The following is a 19,472-nucleotide window of genomic DNA, read 5'->3' on the forward strand; positions in this document are numbered from 1 at the left end:
AACAGCAGTCTTCAACTCAGAAAGAGTGAATGTGAACCATAAAAAATAACAATCGAGAACCCTGACAGGAATCTTCCGAAGTTAAAGGGTTGAAATAGGTTTTAGAAGATAATATGTACGTACTTAAGATATTCTACTTTCGTGGTTGTAATAAGTACATGATGCTTCCTTTTTTTAATGAAACGATGTCATTTAATTGAAATTATTAAAGGTAGATTTCATATAAAAACGAATGAGTAAAAATTAAATATGCACACTATGTAAACATGCCGACTGTCGACGAGATAAACTTGAACGAAAAGGTTGCTTCAGAAATGATCAGCTTAGCTGTAAATGACCGACTTACTTAGGAGTATGTCAACAATATTTTTACTAATATCGTTGACCTACTCGTTAGTATGTTGAACTTTGAAGTAACTTTGGACGGACTCAAACGTTAGAATCTTCCTAAAATTAAGGTTCTCTACTAAATTACTTAATTGAATTGTCCTATATTTGATGAACTGAGCATACATGAAACAAGATAAATATTTGTAATTGTATTAAATGTTCCAACTGGAACTGTAGAAGGTTGTATATTCGTGACAAGTGGCAAGTAGGTGAGTTGTGTGTGTCGTAACCAGCCGAGGCGCTGTACACAACAGTGCACACACACGCTGCAGATGCACGCACCGGCGGTACGTAGCGTACCTACTGCGAGTAGGAACAGCACCGACCAATTATATCCGACTGGCCGTTGCACACGATGCGTGCTACTGAATTGCATTTTTACTAAAAACTAAAGCGTGAAAAAAATGTTCCGTATGTGCATCATTGATAAATTAATCCATACTAATGTTATAAATGTGAAAATAAGACAGACAGACAGGTCTGAAAGTCCGGCTCCCGGCTTCCGGCGAGATTTGTAAATTACAAAATTTGACGTGAATGAAATCGCAGGCGTCCACTAGATTTCCATAACTTGATAAGTCTGAACAGACAAATCCGACCAAATTATTCCGTAGATAAATCCGACCAAATTTTCCGTGAACAAATTCGACCAAATTATTCCGTGCGCATGCATGTATTGATTCATTGAACAGAACGAAGCTTTTTCAGGAGACGTTTATTCGACAATATTTAATCGTTGTTGATATCAATAATTCTTCAAAACCATTTATTTCCCTTTTGCATTATTAAATAGTAATAATTCATATCACAAACATTTATTCGAACGAAAAAGAACCCCGAGTAATTTTCGTTTTATGCCGATATGCGTCAATAAAGCTGGATGTACATAATACAAATCTGATAATTTTTTACTTATTGAAACACTTTCATATAAAAGATGTATTTACAAGAATACGCATCTAATTATCTAAAACAGGCATATAGTATTACAAAACAGAATTAAAATCATCAATTAATAATCGATATAGGTAAAGGTATATTTAAACAATATCCAACGGCTAAAACTTTATCATCTAGGATAAAAAATCATCGGTGTTATAGAGTAAAACATTTCCTTATATCTGGGCAATGCGCTCGCTTTCCCGTTATTTTCCTTTTGATTGATAGCCGTCAGAGAAGCGTCTGCGAGCAAACATTTTTTGTGTGCTGATAATAATGAGCATGTTTCATTAGAAACAGTGTCCGAGCGAGCCGAGCGGAACCTCTAGCTGTTAGCACACGCGAGCATTCCCCTGTCGCTTGAAGAGTTGCAGGAGCGAACACTATCTGAGAATCAGAGATGAACGATTGTAATCATTATAACGCTTTGCAGAACTTGTTATGTATATAGCTGTATATAGATACAAGTTTAGTGAATACATTACTTACTAATACTAATACATTTGTTGAATTAAAATTAATAATCAAAACTGCTTAAAAAGTAACTGGACTAGGAGGGATGAAGTTGGACTTAGTGTGCCATTTGACATACGAATAAAGCAGTAGAGATTGTAGGACAAACAATTAGATTGACTGTAGAACACGCTGCATTAAACCTTTGTTGGTTTTATAAAAGAAAGCTAATTATGATTATTTATTGGGGTTGTTAACAACTTGTCAAAAGATCTCGATATTTATAGCTTGCAATAAAGAAATTAAAACTTTTTCAAATATTCATCGCAATCGTAAAAAATACTTCCCAAAAATGCTGCAAACCATTAACATTTATAAGTAACACTTATTAATAAATAATTATAAAGGAAATTGTCTACTTTTAAAATATGCATAAAGATTTAATAACAGTTTTTAAAAACTTGTCAGGATATATTCGGTTCGTCAGCATCAACAAAGTGGTAGATAATCTCTACAAATTACAAACAGATCTAACACAAATCGAGGCAAAATCACAAAATACTTTCCCACAAAAAATGTGACCGACGATCGTTTATTATCATTCCGAATTCAGATGTTTTCTTGTTCTGCTCATTGTTAGATCTTTTTGTTAAAATAAAACAAATGAAACTAGAAAGAGCGGAACATTCAGTGTCCAACGTTCGATTCAAAAAATTTGTAGCATCTTGCACAAGTCTGGGTGCATTTATAAAAGGTTCAGCTCTTAACGCTTAATTATATTTAACAAATCACTTCTTTCTTTTCTCAGTTGTTTGCATAACAAGCTAATGTGCAAAAAAACGATGAACTTAAAAAGTATCAGTACAGAAGTTGTACGCGTCGTGGACTTTATTTTAATTTTTATTATTTCTATACTACATCACTTTTGACAATATCGCTCAATATATCATATATCATATATTTATTTGTTAGGTATTAGTAGTCGTGGTACGTAGTTCTTTTTTATGTTTTTTCTTCCTTCTTCTTTATGTCCAAATCTACTAACCCGATTTTGAAAATTCTTTTACCATTACTTACCATTTTATTCTTGAATACATACCATTATATTCTTGCATTAATTCCCACGGGAACAGGAACTTCGTGAGTGCCACCGATGGACGTCTGCTAGTTTGTTATAATGTGGAGACTGTAGATAGCCGAGTGAACTTCCTTGTAACGAGATATCTTCTTCATTTTTAGTAAAAAAATCGTTAACGTTGCAGTTCATTTCATTTACTGGAAATTAAATCATTGTCTTACATTTACACAACTTTAAATCATTAGTCATTGTCATTATTGTTAAAATAAATATATCATTTATATTTACGTATTAGGACGTTTGAGGATTAGGACCCTTTCTTCAAGGAAATATTACCATCACTACCTTTGCCGCCACAAAAAAAATCAAAGAGATTCGGTCTATAGTATATGGTTCTCTGGAATATAACGGCTAGCGTAGGGAGCGCATTTTGGATTAAAAACGGTAATTTTGATATTCTAATAAAATAGATTAAGTGGGTCATTTGCTTGTTCAATGAACAGCGACATCATCTAAGAATATTTCCGTCAATTTCCGCGGTACGGAACCACAGAAGCAGCCGTAGGCTCGCTCTAGCCGATATTTTTTTAATGTTTAACTGTGTGTTCAGTCATTGGAGCGACTCGTCGGTTCCGTTCGTTCGCTCGCATTATCATCGTTTATTGCCGTTTAATTGTCTTTTCCACTTCGCATTACTTTATTACTATTTTCGTGAGTGCATTTCCTTTTGGCCTTAATTCTGTAACAGTTTTTAACTTGTTTGCAAAAAGATGATTTTTAATTCGATATGATTTATTTCATCAGCTGTGTATTCTGTAAGGGCTTTTTCTATTTACGGTCTCGTGATAATCTTACTAGGATTCCGTATAGTTTATCCATGTCCGTCTGTGTACCCTATACTCTTAGAATAGGAATACGAGTCGTTGTCGTAAAGTAAAATTTGCGTTTTCTTGTTGTAACACTTTAGTCACTTTAGTCGGTAATTCTTAGTAGATGTACCTATCTAGGTATTTGGGTTACTTAATCTAACTCCGTTTTTTTTCAAAAAACAAAAAAGAAATGTCACACTTTTAAGTATTAACTTTGTTTAATCATTTCGTTTCAAAATTAATTCCTAGAATCTAGACTAAAGCAATACAGTAGTGACAAATAAATAGCATAATGGAGTCGTGACACTTACCGGGAGATGTGCAAACAGGTTGCATGTATGCTTTCACCCGTTTCTCCGCGTCATCGCGTTACGTCACAGGCCAATACAAACACTGCCCTATGCACGTGGTCCGTGGGTTTGTTTTCTAACGGCACTTTTGTTGAAGTACTCGATGACATAACAAGTCGAAGATGCACAGTTCCTCCAGCATGTCTATGAAGAAATCATTTATGCTTATGTTTATTTAAATCCTACGAATATTATAAACGCGAAAGTTTGTATGGATGTATGTTTGGATGTTTGTTACTCTTCAACGCCGTTACTACTGAAGCGATTTGGCTGAAATTTTAAATGGAAATAGATTTTAGAAAAAATCCATAGATTACAGAAATTTGCGAAAACCTGAATTGGTATGAATGTTTGTTACTCTTTTATGTCTCGGGTACTGAACCGAATCACCTGAAATTGCAAGTATAGATAGATTATAGTCTGGATTAATACGTAATGATTATCAATTAACTGGATTAACAGATAAGCTCCAGGCCGTAAGTCGTAACACCGAGAGATCATTATTAGATTCAGTTCCCTCCCGCTGGACTATTGTCGTACTCGTGTACACGACTAATTGGAGAGTAAGGGGACTATTCATAATTAATTATGGCTATTCTATAAAAATATTGTAGTCCGCGTAGATTTCTATGTATTTCTCGTATAACTTTTGAGCTTTGAACGATTTTAATAAAACAAAGTTTAGAACTACAACTAAAGCATCATGCGATGCGGAAAGCATAGATGATACATTATATATTGAGATAGATACGCAACTCTCATTTCGGTTAAAAAAAGTTATGTACCGTGATCACTAGATGGCGCATTCTAATTAGATTTATTGGCTACCCATAGATGGCGTTCTCTCTACGAGTACAATCTATATTTTAGTTGTATGACTATTGTTTGTTTTCCTTAATTCTTTTAAAAAAAATATTAATGAAAAAAATTTAACATAAACATAATATTTACAAAATCACCTATTTCACTATATAATACTAATGTACCCAAATAATTAAAATAGCCAAATTTTATAAATATATAGAAATAAGGAAAACAAATTGCAATAATCCTTCAAATATTCAAGGATTTTTAATCAAAGAAAGAAAAGAAGATTCTTATTATTCAACGATTTATTTTTTCTTTCGTGATTATGAAAATATCTTAATGCACTTCAGCAGCCTGATAACATTAGTGCACCAACTATGAATATTGACGTTTATGATTATAAATAACCACTGATCACCTTTAAGAATTCGTAAAATTGCTGGCGACATTTTCGCCACGCCGTTTCGCGACACACCGGGCCGCCTTCTGAGCATAATTCCGATGGTGGTCGAGCATGTTCCATGGTTAATTATTCACTATGCACACCAAATCCACAAGTAATACCCATTATAAACACTTATTTGTACCGATTACATCTTATTTTAATATTTTTCGTTCACCACTGTCACCATGCTTTAAATTAAACTCTGATCCCGATTGTGTGCTGACTTTTTATTGACATAACATAAACATCACTATAGCAACAACAGAAAAAATTCAAAGACAGCTAAACTGTCATATTTGAAACTATATTTTTTTAAACTTTCATAGACTGAACAGAAGTGATTTTAATCAAATAATGTGCTTCATGCGTGCCATCTATATTGTGCCTGAGAAAACTTCGCTTAATTTTTTGTACCGTGAGCGCTGGAAGACAGCACTTCATACAAAATATTTTACGTAAGCGAACTGTGCGGAAGTTTCACCCCCATGGCGGAAAGTGTCATATCATGACGTAAGGTGATGTGTGGCACTTCCCTCCAGCGGAGATGTGTTGTTGTTTTTGTGAGCTGCAGCCTCAGACTAATTACATAAGTACATGCCTCGATAGACGTTACTTTTCTGTCAACGTATATGATCAACGATCTAATGCGATTATAAAAACTGTCTCTATAGTAATGATGTTTCATAGTTGTAATCGTGTCCTTCGGTTAAAGAGCACCGTAAAACTACCTTTTTGTGTAGTTGAATGGTGTAAAAAACGGGCAATAACTTTTAGTTTAGTATAAATCAAATTAAAGCTCGTTTTCCTCAGAAAATGACAGACAATTTTGTTTGTGATTTTGAGTGCAATACTTGTCCTTCTGTAATTGATCTGAGGATGCAGCTAATGTGTGCACACAACACACGTCTCCGGGTTGTGATGTGTTGTCACTCGTCTGCCGCTTACTTCCTACGTTATGACATTCGTAGTGGTTAGATGATCACTCATTACTTGTTGCTTAGTAATTTATTGAATGCGGAAGGTTTATGATCTTACCTGTTTACGTGCATAACTACCGTCTATGGTTAATTTCTTCGATTTTCGAGCTTGTGCTAGTATGTATTCTGTGGCTTGCTATGGACTCAAACATGTCGGACTTACTAGGTCTAGATTAGTACTAAATAAGATGAACGAAAGTTTTCCTACTTTAAGAATTTTTTGTACAAAAATCATTATTAGATTATTTTTTGTGCTGCACTAATGTGGATTAATTTTGGATGACAATATTTGAGTCTGTAAAATTCACTATTAGACGTAAATGTAAAATGTACATGTGGCCGACGTAAGAAGGTATAACGCCACAAACTTACCAACGCCGGACTGATGATTATTTTACTAAGAATATTCTACAAGTGAGAATAGCTCACTATTAAATAAGTTCATGTAACTACTGGAGCTTAGACCAATAAAGCAGTTAGGTAATGGTTAGGTACTAATATAGTATATTAAGGCAGTTGGTGATTATCCATGTAAAATCTACGTCCTGCGTCCGATGCGTGGTCTTTTCTTACCAATTCACTATTATAATAAGCTTTTCATGCAGAGACAATAAAAGGGATCCATAAAACTTCATCAGCGATGTAAGGTTAAAATTTGCATTGAAAATTTCTCGAAAGAAGGTAAATCTCGAATCTCGAAGGCGCTCCGAACAAATCTGACGCTAAATAACTGCTAAGAAGGCATTTGAAATAATTGAGTCTATATTTCATTGGAAATATTATTAGATTGGTAAACTACACAGGCATAGTTCCCTGGGTAGTTGGCTAGGGCTCCCGCAGGCGCTCCTATCAAGCTCGAGTCGCTACAACGTCGGCAACCGTATCAGGCTCATCGCGGACACTTGTCGCTTTCTCTCTAATTAATTCATCTGCCCACTGCCGCGGCGAGACTGATCACTTGTACACTCCGCTGACAGCTTCATTGTGATCCACTTCGCACTCCGCCCACTATTGTACTCCGAATTATATTGCGTTTGTCATCATTCATTATTTAAATTATCGCGAACTGCGCTATATAGAAACCCGTGTGATCTGTTACACTTTGTTGTACATGTACTTCGATAATGTTTTTAATAAGTATCTTAGTTATCATTAGCCCAATTTTAACTTGCAGCTTAGGCTGATTTTGTCCTACTGAGTACTGAGAGTACGAATAACTCTATTTTCTATTATGATTTCGTTGTTATATCTCTCTATTTCTAGTGTTTTCACGGCAAAAGGAACAAATATAAAACAATAAGCACGTTTGTGCCTTTTATTAGTTTCAGCCATTTCTGCGGCTCCCGGCCTTGATTTAATCTCCCTGATCCCTGAAAGGGGTCCATAGTGTTAACGCAAATAGCGTTATCTGCTCACATTATCCGCCCTGATTTCCAGTGAACCATGGTCTCTCATTCGAAATGATGAAATAAGAAAATGGCAAGACAAGAGTTCTTTTTATCGTATCGTTGAGAGAACCATGCCGAAATAGCCTATCAAATTACTCTTTCCACAGCTATAAGTCCTTATAGTAGGTGAGGCCGGGAAGCTAAATTTGCAGTTACTCCAGTGTAATAGGGATCGATTGCAGTTGGTAGATTAAATTAAGGGAAGAATTTAATTACTTATTTCACTTTTAGCGTTGGAATGATTTCTGATATGATTTATGATTATGAAATTGTCAGAAAATTTTAGCGATTAAAAAGAAAATTAATCGCGCTCGTACCTCAAGAACTAAAATATAAGGGTTTTATTTGGTAACTTTGAAACCCCCCCATTCCATTACGTTGTACGCTCAAATCGTCGACGAAGCCATCTTAAACATCGTAATCTGTAATACACAGACACCGCCTCGTTACCGTTTTACAATAACACCCAGTGCGTCGTCGTCATGCCGCGTAATCATGTAACACAGAGCACACCAGCTGTCAAGTCATCACGCCGCCCGCACGAGATGGTTTCTTTTTGATTGACAAAACATGTTACTTTTCTTTTACCTTTTTACGGCGTGACTCGGCAACTTGACTACTCATTAACAGTAACGAGAAATAGTAATGGAAATTGTTTCCAACTGTAGACGCACAGATTTTTTGTCTTATGTTGTGATTGGAAGAATCTAGTCAGCAGTAACCATGCTCTATGTCATGTGTTACCAATAGGCAAGTTAAAAGTAGAGTGTTTAACATGGTTAAAAGAATCAATTCCTACTCGGTCTATATAGCCGCTCTCGCTACGCTCGTGCGTCTAAATACCTCTGGATTTGATTCTTTCCACCCTCGGTTGACAATCTACTATTTCATCATTGACACTATGCGGAGTGATTAAGTACAGTTTAATGTTATACTGTAAGTTTTAAACCGGACTCTGCAGTGCTGTGAATGCCTGTAAACTCAGACCAATTATTGTATAGGACCGCTAGACGTTACTTTTCTGTCAAAGTATATGATCAACGATCTAATGCGATTTTAAAAACTGTCTCTATAGAATCGATGTTAAATAGTTGTAATCGTGTTCGTCGGTTAAAGAGCTCCGTAAAAATACATTTTTGTGTAATTGAATTGTGTAAAAAACGGACAAAAACTTCTAGTTTAGTATAAGATTTAACAAAATCTAAGCTCGTTTTCCTCAGAAAATGACAGACAATTTTGTTCGTGACTATGAGTGCGATACAAGTCCTTCTATAATTGGTCTGAGCCTGTAAAAGATGGCTGCAGTAGTGTAAGAATGTTGTAACCGACTTAATGTTTTTCTGCTGTCACTGTTGGCATGCACCGAAGGCATGCAGGCAGTGGCAACGGTTCAGTGTGACTGTGTTCTGTGCGGCAGGGGCGGGCTGCTGACGGCGTTCCTGGCGCTGTCGCTGCTGTGCCTGGCCTGCGGCAACAGCGCCGCCGTGCTGGCCGCCACCGGCCTGCACCGCGACTCGCTGCGCCAGCACGCGGACACCAGCAGCTTCCAGGTGACTTTTCACCTATTCCTATTTCTACAATCTCTTGACGTGACAACGTCTTATAATTCGATGAAGCCAGATGCAAACTCGAAAAAAGATGACGTCATGCGTCGTTCCCTCGCTTCTAGGGTTGTCAACTTTTTTTTTCAAGAAATAAAGTATGTCTCGCTTTAAGGTTGCCAACTTTTTTTACAAGAAATAAAATATATTCTGGTTTATGAATATTATTAAACAGTATTTCAGAAAACCAAACAATATTTTATTTATATATTGTTTTAAAAACGTTAGCTAATTGAAATTTTCTTTTGAAAAACGCAACCATTCCATCAGTATTTTCTGACGTTGTCACGTTCAACTATCGTCAGTAAACCGTCTTTACAGACAAACGATTTTTTTTTTTAAATAATATTAGACGTATTAAATGTTTTTATAACCCTTTAAATATGACCAACATCCTATTTGCCCTCCAACTAAGTCGGAAAAGGAGTGTTAGCAGTGGGTACGAGAATAGACAATATCCTGGAGATCGAACCACGGCGTCTGATGAATTCAGCCGTTTACCTTTGAGCTATTAAGGCTTGCAAAAAATTGTTTTTTTATTTAACTCATCGTCATCATTAACATTATCAACCGATGGACGTTTTCTGCTTGACATACGCTTTTTCTAAGGAGAACCAAACAACACGTGTTTGGAGTGTCTGCTTCCAGCGGTTCCCTGGGTACCTATCCTCGGTTCACCTTGTCGGACGACCAACTACGGTTTAGCCAGCACTAATGTATCGTGTTGATTTAATAAACTTGCGTATACAATCAATGATTTAAACAGACAATGGCCCGAACGAGGCGGACGAGGCGGACGAGGCGGCAGTGATTTAGGAAACTAATAACATTATGCGCCGACGCAGACTCTATGACTTAATCGCCTGCTGCTTATTATGCACCATTTACTGCCGGTGCATTAAACGTACACTAGCTTGCAATAATATGCGACGATTGCAATTATTTTTAGCTTTTGAGGACTTTTTTAGATTTGCGGAATCTGATATATTATACACGCTACGCAAACAGAAATATGATGTACGTGTAGGTACTTACAGCTAATGCCGAATGACACAGATTTCTCGTTTTTCATAGACATCACTTTTACTAGGTAATTAACAAAGTCTTGTAGTTTATACTGCACCATTATTTAGATTACAATCATTGGAGTAAATCTTTTTTTAGAGCATATTCAGTCAAAATATGTGACGTAAACTTTGAGTTAAAAAACGATTTACCGTCAATGGTTTTTCTTTTTTCTGATATAGAGTGTTTAAATAACTCTTACTCGAAATTAAGTCTATATTTTATTCAAAAATACTACGCTAATAACCATTTCAGATAGAGAACTTTACGAGGGTGCAAATATTTTGGTCGCAAGTGTACTCATCTAAATGAATTGTTTGATAGAGGCACGCCGGGTGTAGCCCGGTCTGGTTACTTTGGAGAAGCGATTAATAAACCACTCAATATTCATAATTTACAATCATACGTTATTCATTTATTTAGTGCATTATTACACTCGCGCCTTAGATTGACTACGTAACGAAGAGTCTGGCGGTCCTAATAAAAATAGAAAACATAAAAACTTCCTCTTTCTTACGAGTTTTTAAGCCTTTCGTGTCCAAGCTAGTTACAGCTTAGCTGGCCAGGCGTTAAAATTGGCCGATAATGATGATGTTTACATTTACAAGAATTTGTAGATTTTGAGAAGTGATGGCTGATGTTTGTAATGTGGTCAAGTGGCGGCCGAAGTGGACGTTCTAAATAGAAAGTGAACAACAACTTGGCCACAGACCACAGCATGGTAAATACAAATAGGTATCTCTGCTGGAAATATTTAAAAAAAATCTGAATAACATCGGAAAGTTTCCGCACGGTAACTATCCGATTGTTGTCTGTTATGATTTCAGACATAGATTCGTAACATACATATAACAAACATACTTAACTTATTACGTTTAAAAGTATAAAAATCTAACACAGTTTTTCTTTATTTTTTGTTAAATCCTAGATACATTATATTTGTCTGTTGTGGTCTGTGTGACACAGACACAAACATCCACTCATATTTATGTTTCGGGAATCGAGCCCACGGTCTCTGTCGCAGGAGGTCGCACTCACCCACTGCGTCACTGGCCCGAGGTTGGTGAATGAGCATCATCGCTCGGCACCTTGAACTGTGAACGTTTGCTAAATAAATATTGCGTTTACTTGAGGAGCCATTCTTGTGGTATTTCGCACGTAAAATGCCACAACAATCATACTTAGACGCTAAGGAAATAGCGCTGAGCCGTTTTACAGTCTACTAGTGGACGCCCGCGACATCGTCCGCCCTTTACTTTCCAAATGTTTAAAATTTCGTGTTAAAAAATAATTCAAATTTCTCAGCTCGAGTACCTCATAGATCAAAAACCAGATTGCTTGATACTGGACGGCGGTAAATTGTTATATACCACAGATTTTTTTACCATAGATTAATGAAGATATTTTTCTGAGTCGAACCTTGGACCGCGGGAAGTGCAGTACTAATGCGGCGCCGGCGCTCTAACGACGTGTGCTTGTCGTTATGGGGGTAACGGTTCACGTAGCGATGATTACAGCTTCCCATGACGTTCCCATAACGTGCTAATGGTGTTCATTTTGCTACAATGGCTTGAAGACGATCATTGTGATTGAAATCTATTACATCGTTATGCTTGTGTTGTATGTTGCTCACAACTTAGGCCTCTCGGAAATTGAATGTTCAGTATTTGGTACTTTACTCATAAATGTTTTCTGTGCTCGTATACTTCAAATTCGCAGACGCCCCGCGGTTTCACCCACGTAGTTCGCGTTCCCGTGGGAGTGCAGGGGTAAAATATAGCTCATGTTACTCGGTGAAGATGCAGCTTTCTAATGGTGATGGATTTTTTCAAATTGGTTTAGTATTTTTGAGTTAAATGCAAACAAAGAAAAAAATAAAATTCGTTTAGATTAGCCTTATAAAAAGTTAGTTGGATCATCTGTCTATAATTATCAATATTTTAATTTATTTGGAAACAAACATTGTATGAGACTCTCTCTCTCTATGTAATAAAAAGAACTGTAAGTGGTTTGTTTTTTCGTAGGACTTATTATTTGGGTGTTAAATTCAGAAATGTTACACCGAAATAATGAGTCCTACGCTCTTTGTGTAAGTATATATTATAACAGAGTATAGACTATATTTAATTTAAACAAATTTATATGAATTAAGTAATAATAATCCAGTCGTGCAATCTATTGTAACGGTGCAAATCTAAAGCGCACACGAGCCGTTCCTGCAGCGCGCTCGCTGCTCTGCGGCTACTTGTGAACATTACAGCGTCTGTAATCTCGTGACGTGTAATTATACTCACTACAGCGCATCATTATTTCTATAATGTCGCCAGTATTTGGACCTTAGCGACACGCTGTTACTATGAGGCTTACGTGAGAAGTGTGTAGGTCTAGAACTATTACTGCTCGGGTTTTATGCCTAGTTCGGACTACTTTAGTATTTTAGTCGAGTACGAATGGTTTTTGGGCGGTAAATCCAAAATTGTTCGTACTTGACTAAAATACTAAAGTAGTCTGCACGGTCTATTAGTGACAGTGAACAGTTACGACGATTTATCTAAAATAAAGAATATCTGATTAACTTCACTATTTTCCAACTGATCTAAACGTTATGTTTTCCTACTGACTACTTTTGACTACCGTGTGAATACGTTTTACTTCGGAACCGGGTTCGTAGAGATCTCGGGGGCGCCCGCACTGATACACTCGGTCCAAAACACCCTTTCCGAACGGCACGCTAAGCTGAGGTCCGACTCTCAGAGAAGACGCCCTTAGAGAGTCGTTCCGTCGATCTTCTCTGCTTTTGCCTTCGGGCACAGAAAACATATGCTTCGGGCCCCATCAGGCGATGTTTCTGCCGTCGCCTAAGCCCCCCAGTAACGCCCCTGAGGTCACACAACCAAAAAAAAAGGTTTATCTGCTTCAGTTGTTCAGCCTTTAGTAATTGAAAAACAAACATAATTTTTGCCTATGAAATACGAATGATGCAAATAAACCCAATATATCAGTGGTGACAGGGCCGGACTCGTCTGCTAGAGATGGTGGTTGATTCCCGGCGTCTGGTCTGTTGTCGTGCCCACTCCTGACACGTCTTTTCCGGCTACTTGGAGAGGAACGGGAAAAATGGTCATATTATTTAAAAAAGGCTGATGAGCATCATCGATATGGTGATCAAAATGAAAGTCTTTGCCAAATTGTATCAAATTAAATGAAAATAAATTATTTCTATTAGGCTTTCATACTTTCAACAAGCGTTAATAACAAGTCAAGGCTGCCAACAAGTAGAGATTCTACCAGCAATTCTGAAAGAAGACTCTGTAGCAGCAAATGTTTTTTTTTTTAAATAAATGTTCGATAATATTTGTAATTTATAACTTAAAGTTAATGTTATCCTGTATTGTGTGCAGAAGAAAGCCGAGCAAGCAGCTTCCACAATTACAGAAATAAAATATTACAGAAAGTCATCAATTCTAGTAACGTCGTCTTAGTTTTTTGTTACTAACACATTTTTCAAGGTATAGATAGTAATTAGGCAAGATCAAAACCGTCTTCAAAATGAGGGTATTCGTAAAACTGCAACAGTCCGTCATTCCCAGGATGAGCTGGACGCGTGGACGCCGGTGCTCACCAACATCGCGCTGCTCATCATCGCGTCGCTGCACTGCCTGGTCTGCGTCGCCTCCATCTACCACCTCTCCAAGCGCGTGTGCCCGTGCTTCAGGCCCAAGCAGCCCTTCGACCACAACCAGTTCGACCCCACCTTCAAGCCGGTCCAGCCTTGCGTCTTCCACGTCGACGAGATCAAGAAGGCCCAGGACGCGGAGAAGGCCCGGGGGCACGAGCTCTGCAAGGAGTTGGAATCCAAATTACAGGGAGATACGTTGAAGAAGAAGAAGGTGAGTTTCTCTTGTCTATATCTGCAGTCCAACAAACACAACCCGCATGAGTAGCTTGGCGGGTCTTTGCTCCAAATTCCCAAGTTATCCATAAAGGATGGTGATGATAATAAAGGCATGACATTGACATCAGACTTATAACGATATCTGCTAGAAATTTAATGGAACAGGTAGAAAGAATGATGTTCTTGCGTTAATTAGAAGTAGTTATTGCTGTTTGTGACAGCGCGTCTACGTCTAACTTATCCTGCTCATTTCCGGCGCCATTGATACTGAAACACAGTTTGTTTCAGTTTGAATGGTAAGGTGGTCGGTGTAATGTAATTAGTTATACTTATCTGTTTATCGTAAGAAGTATACCCCAGGTTGCAAGTTGAAGGGCGCAGAGGGCGTATGCGGTGCGTGGTGAAAAACTTACGCAGACCGAAAAGTATATAACGCTTTATGTGCCTATAAAAATATCACCCACTACATCTTGATAATAAGCGCATGATAAATCTGTAATCTGTAAAAGTTCTCAACGAAGCTGCCATCTAAATAGCAGATCATTAATTTTACCAGATAATATTGTAGTATTATAAAGTTGTAGAACACTCATATACGTCGTGTAATAGAGCTGTAATTACAGACCGGGCCGATAACTATTAATGTGGTTGAAAAAATAGAGATGTTTGCCTTGACTCGAGTGCGTGACCACACCATAAACACAACGTTCTCTGATGTGCGAGTGGTCGATACGTACAAACTAAGTTTATTGCTAGCTCTCGACTCCGTGCGCACTAGTCACAACATGCATAGAGACGTTGCTCTCTCGTATGTGTACAATTCCTGCAACCTAAAACGAACATTCGAACACACGAGTGATCCTATAAGAACTGAACCCTAAAAAGGGGCTAATCTATGACTGTAATGACATTATACAATGTTTGAGTCTTTAGGTTCGAGTGAAGAAGCAACGCCGATACCATAAAGACTATTTTAATGCAAAAGTCATATATATATACGTACCTACTTTTACACTATACACTGGACCACAAACGCCCGCAATTTCGTCCGCCCTTAGATCTCCCTAATCCGGCCCTGGCGCAAAATCTTTCTTAGCAGACATTTACCAACTATAAACTACCTTTATGGCAAATTTTATTTTTGTACGTCAAGCTTTACGTAATTTTCGGTATTTCGTGATGAATGCCTTATGATGACTATATCATTATCATCAGGAGGAGTCCCCCGAGTTCGGCAGCGCCAACAGCAAGGAGAAGCTGGTGTCGCGCTGGCTGGGCCGGCAGCAGGCGCCCGCCAGCACGGCGCGGCGCGGCGGCGCGAGCGCGGGCGTGCGCAAGCCGCGCAAGCAGCCGCCGCTCATGCTGCTGCCCGCGCACCCGGCCAGCACGGTGAGTCTCCACTGACCATGCTATGTATCTCCCGGATGCTCCGATGTTGAAACAGTTATATTGATAGTAAGACTTTAGGGAACAAGTTAGCATGTACGATGAAGATCGGATAAACAATCCAGATAATCCAGAAGCTGACGAGATAATTTGGATCAAAATAATTTCGTACAATGTATTTCCAGCAATGTAAAACTTCATTTACTCGTGTCCGGTCGACAATATTTTAAGACTGAACTCCTATAAGACCACAGCTTAAGTGCTTATGATATTTATTATGTGCATGGAAGCATTGGTTCTGCTTCCATCTGCACAAATTCTTCATTAAAACAACTTATACTTTTTGTTTACTTCTATCGTCTATAGAACTGACTAGAAAAACGTTAAATTAAATTAAGTTAAATCCGTGAACTTTAAATTGTTTATGCCCTCAATCTGAATTGAAGCAGCGTGGTGGATCTCTGCTCAAAAAATTTAATAGAGAGAAGAATCTGCCTGGTGCCTGGTACCCGCGGCGAGCTTTACTAAAGGGTCACGATAGGATTCTCTATTTCTTCTATTCTATAGGGATCTTTATTCGTTTTAATGTGGTTCTAAAGTTTTCTACATTGATACCCCTGTCACACGAATTGCTAGACGCCTCGATTCATTATTGTGGTTATATCCAGGAATGTGAATCAAACGCTAAATATAGCTGTTATAACAATATTTTAATGTAGAAAACCATAAAAGCATAAACTTTATAGTGATTACGGCCGGGTCTGTCATTAACGCGGCTCATTATCAGACGCGATTAACGTAAATCTGCGCGCTTAGTGTCCAGCGCTGGTCAATGGGTCGTGCTGACTGATGCTGGTCAATGGGTCGCGCTGACTGACGCTGGTCACGATCACGCTTCTGACACGGTTTTGTTTTAGCCAAAACCTATAAACCTACTCCGAGACACACTTTTCTTCCAGTTTGCATAATACATCATTGTTTATTTACATTAAATAAAGAACTAAGAATACCTCGCGGCTACACCCGCGTAGTAATCGTTCTAAATATAAACTATGTTATTCGCTGAAAATGTAGCTTTCTGATGATGAAATCGCTTTTAAATTCGGCCGAGTAGTTCTTGAGTAAAATCGTAACAAATAGTCAACCTTCTATATTATTTTAGATGATCTATGTTAGAATTATGGTTACGGGTTACTTTTAAGCAGTTTGGTTAGCAGAAATAATTTCGGAAAATTTAATTTTGTTTAATTATTAATAATATATAATTATATATTTAATATTGTCCGCTCAAACTTTCACATTTACAACGGCATAACGTTAATGAACGCATATTATACGCATAATAGTACACATCGAATCCCTACGTATACGTCGTAATAGACTTCACAACACTGTGCGAAGTAAATAACAATTCGTTAATGTATGACCAAATAAGGAAATTGACATAAAGCTACGCAAACATGTGTTTTCTAGTCGCCCTCGAGCTTGCCGTTTCTGCCGTCGAGGTTTCCTTATATACATTCGTTTTCTATCGTTTACCTTATGTGTATTTACAAGCATTTCACTACTTAACTTGTTATAGGCTTGTCATTTTTTCCAATTAATTATAGTGTTTATAAATTATCTAGGTTTATCTAAATCGCTATTCAATACTGCTTTATACAAAATACTATAAACCAATGTGCTTCTTTGTTGAAACTACTTACCAATATTTCAGACATTTTTACAAATAGTAATGAATGTAAAATTGTAATTTTGTTCTTTAGGATGTAGGGGATTTATAACAAAGATTCATCGTGTAAGTTATGGAACATCCGTTAGCTAAGTGTAAGTGGAAATAAGTAGAAATGCAGATAAGTTCATTCATTTTGTTACGTATGACGTCATACATTTTGATGTATTTGCACAGACAGAACACTAGATCTATTACCAGTAGTGTAGGTATATGTGTGAGATAACAAAGTATCTCAGACAGGTTTCGATCAGCGATCGATTCCGCATGCCGCGAGCTCTTCCTGCTAGCTGCCAGCGCCGATGGTAATCGCCGTCTCAGCGCCACTGACCTACACATGCCTGCCTGCACACAATACAATACATACCAGTAGGTGTACGTATGCTAATTACTATTCATTCATTCGCACCAACAATTCCTTGTTGGAATTTGGTTTGTTTAGATAGCTTTTTTCTCACGACTCAGCATTATATTCGTAAAATGTAGATTAACTGATTTTTATTAATACGAGTAACTTAGTGGACGTAGTCAAGCTTCGCTTTGACTTTTGTGCACTTCTTCCCTACCCCTACCCTACACCTAATCTATCCCTACCCAAAAAAAACTCACCACAAGAACCATCCTCGTACTTCAAGGAGTATCTAAAAAAAGAATAAGCAGAATGGGTTCAGCCGATCTCAAGATTTGCACTTAGGAAGATTTAAGATTCATTTTTATATAAGTATAGATAATTACCATGTTTTTTAAACACTTATTTCTCTTATGACTAAGCTAACAATTCGTGTTATAGAAGTGGATATAGCAATAGTCTATTGGGATCTAATTCTTGAACTCTCGGTTACGTGGTGGAGTTAACTAGTTATTGAATCTCTTAACCGTAGCGCGTTTGATACTCCAATTTGGTAGGTACTGATGGTGTATTACAGATGCCTAGAACATGATCAGTGTGTAGTCAAACATTCGCGAATACTTCGTTCATGTATGACGAGGAAATAAATATAATCTTCGCTCCGTTGCCGCGAACATTACCGCGATGTGTAGTACGCACTCGTAGATGAAGTAAAAGCTCGCTAGCGCCCGCGCCCGGCACCGCTCGTTCCGCCCTCATAAGCACTGCACGCCACCACGACTTATCTCGGAACAAACGCCCATAAATGTTGAGCATTTCTATATGTGTAGAGAGCGTCGATGGTCCAGTGGGTAACCTAAACGGTTACGGAATATAAGAAATGGATTCAAGTCCTAGATAGATCTATAAACTGAAATTCCAAGAAATTCGGAAACAGCTTGGAGTTGCGAAGTTGTAGTAGATATCAGCGCTAAGTATTGCATTTTTTCTTTGGTACCCATTTAAAAGCCTATAACTGTTTCACAGTCCAGCAACTAAAAGTCTTTTAACCAACATTACAGCAGCGTGAAAGGTTTAAAAGCTCCTACTCCCCCTGCGGGACCTACTAACGCATTGTGTAACTCGTACACTAAGTAGGTTTTAGGTTGAAACGGAGACAATCGCAACAAGTGCGCGATGACACAGGAAGCGATTTAATTTAGTTTAATTGGAACTACGCGATTGTGATGTCGTCATATCGCGCTGCTGCAGCTGAGACCAACCGCTTCCGCGTAGCTCTACATTTTAAAAAATAATTGACACTATAAAAACAAAGATTACATTTAATAAAAAAATATATATATATTTTTGGTATAATCAACTTTTATAGCTTGCGCACCTTGATACAATAGGTAATTATTAATATTATGTTGACAATATCACACGGCCCTATTAACGACGACCTTTTATATCATTGCCTATAACCTAAAACTATTTTGAGGACTATTATGTTGGTACGTAAGACAATTTTTTCAGACTAAAAGTTATTTCTCTTACAAAGTTTATATAATTTAACTTTTTCAATTTACTTAATTTTGTTGCTCCCGGTCATTATCAACTAATAGTGACGTCTTTGCTGGTAGGATAGCAATTTACGGAGACCTACCACCTCCGGGCCACTCATGCGCTAATTTAGAAAATATATAATC

General features: G+C 37.6%; 1 protein-coding gene across 3 annotated transcripts in view; it reads left to right on the forward strand.

Annotated features, from left to right (window-relative positions):
* LOC112051460 (uncharacterized) overlaps positions 1-19,472 on the forward strand; it is a 47,956-nt gene that overhangs the window by 614 nt on the left and 27,870 nt on the right. For all 3 annotated transcript variants that reach the window (XR_008251245.1, XM_052884192.1, XM_052884193.1), the window contains exons 2-4: positions 9,174-9,306; positions 14,013-14,312; positions 15,533-15,706. Coding sequence is in view for 2 of the 3 variants with exons in the window: in XM_052884192.1 (XP_052740152.1) it covers positions 9,174-9,306; positions 14,013-14,312; positions 15,533-15,706 (607 nt within the window). In the remaining variant the exon portion in view is untranslated. The remainder of the gene's footprint in view (positions 1-9,173; positions 9,307-14,012; positions 14,313-15,532; positions 15,707-19,472) is intronic.

The sequence above is a fragment of the Bicyclus anynana genome, chromosome 11 (assembly GCF_947172395.1).
Source record: "Bicyclus anynana chromosome 11, ilBicAnyn1.1, whole genome shotgun sequence".
Taxonomy (NCBI): domain Eukaryota; kingdom Metazoa; phylum Arthropoda; class Insecta; order Lepidoptera; family Nymphalidae; genus Bicyclus; species Bicyclus anynana.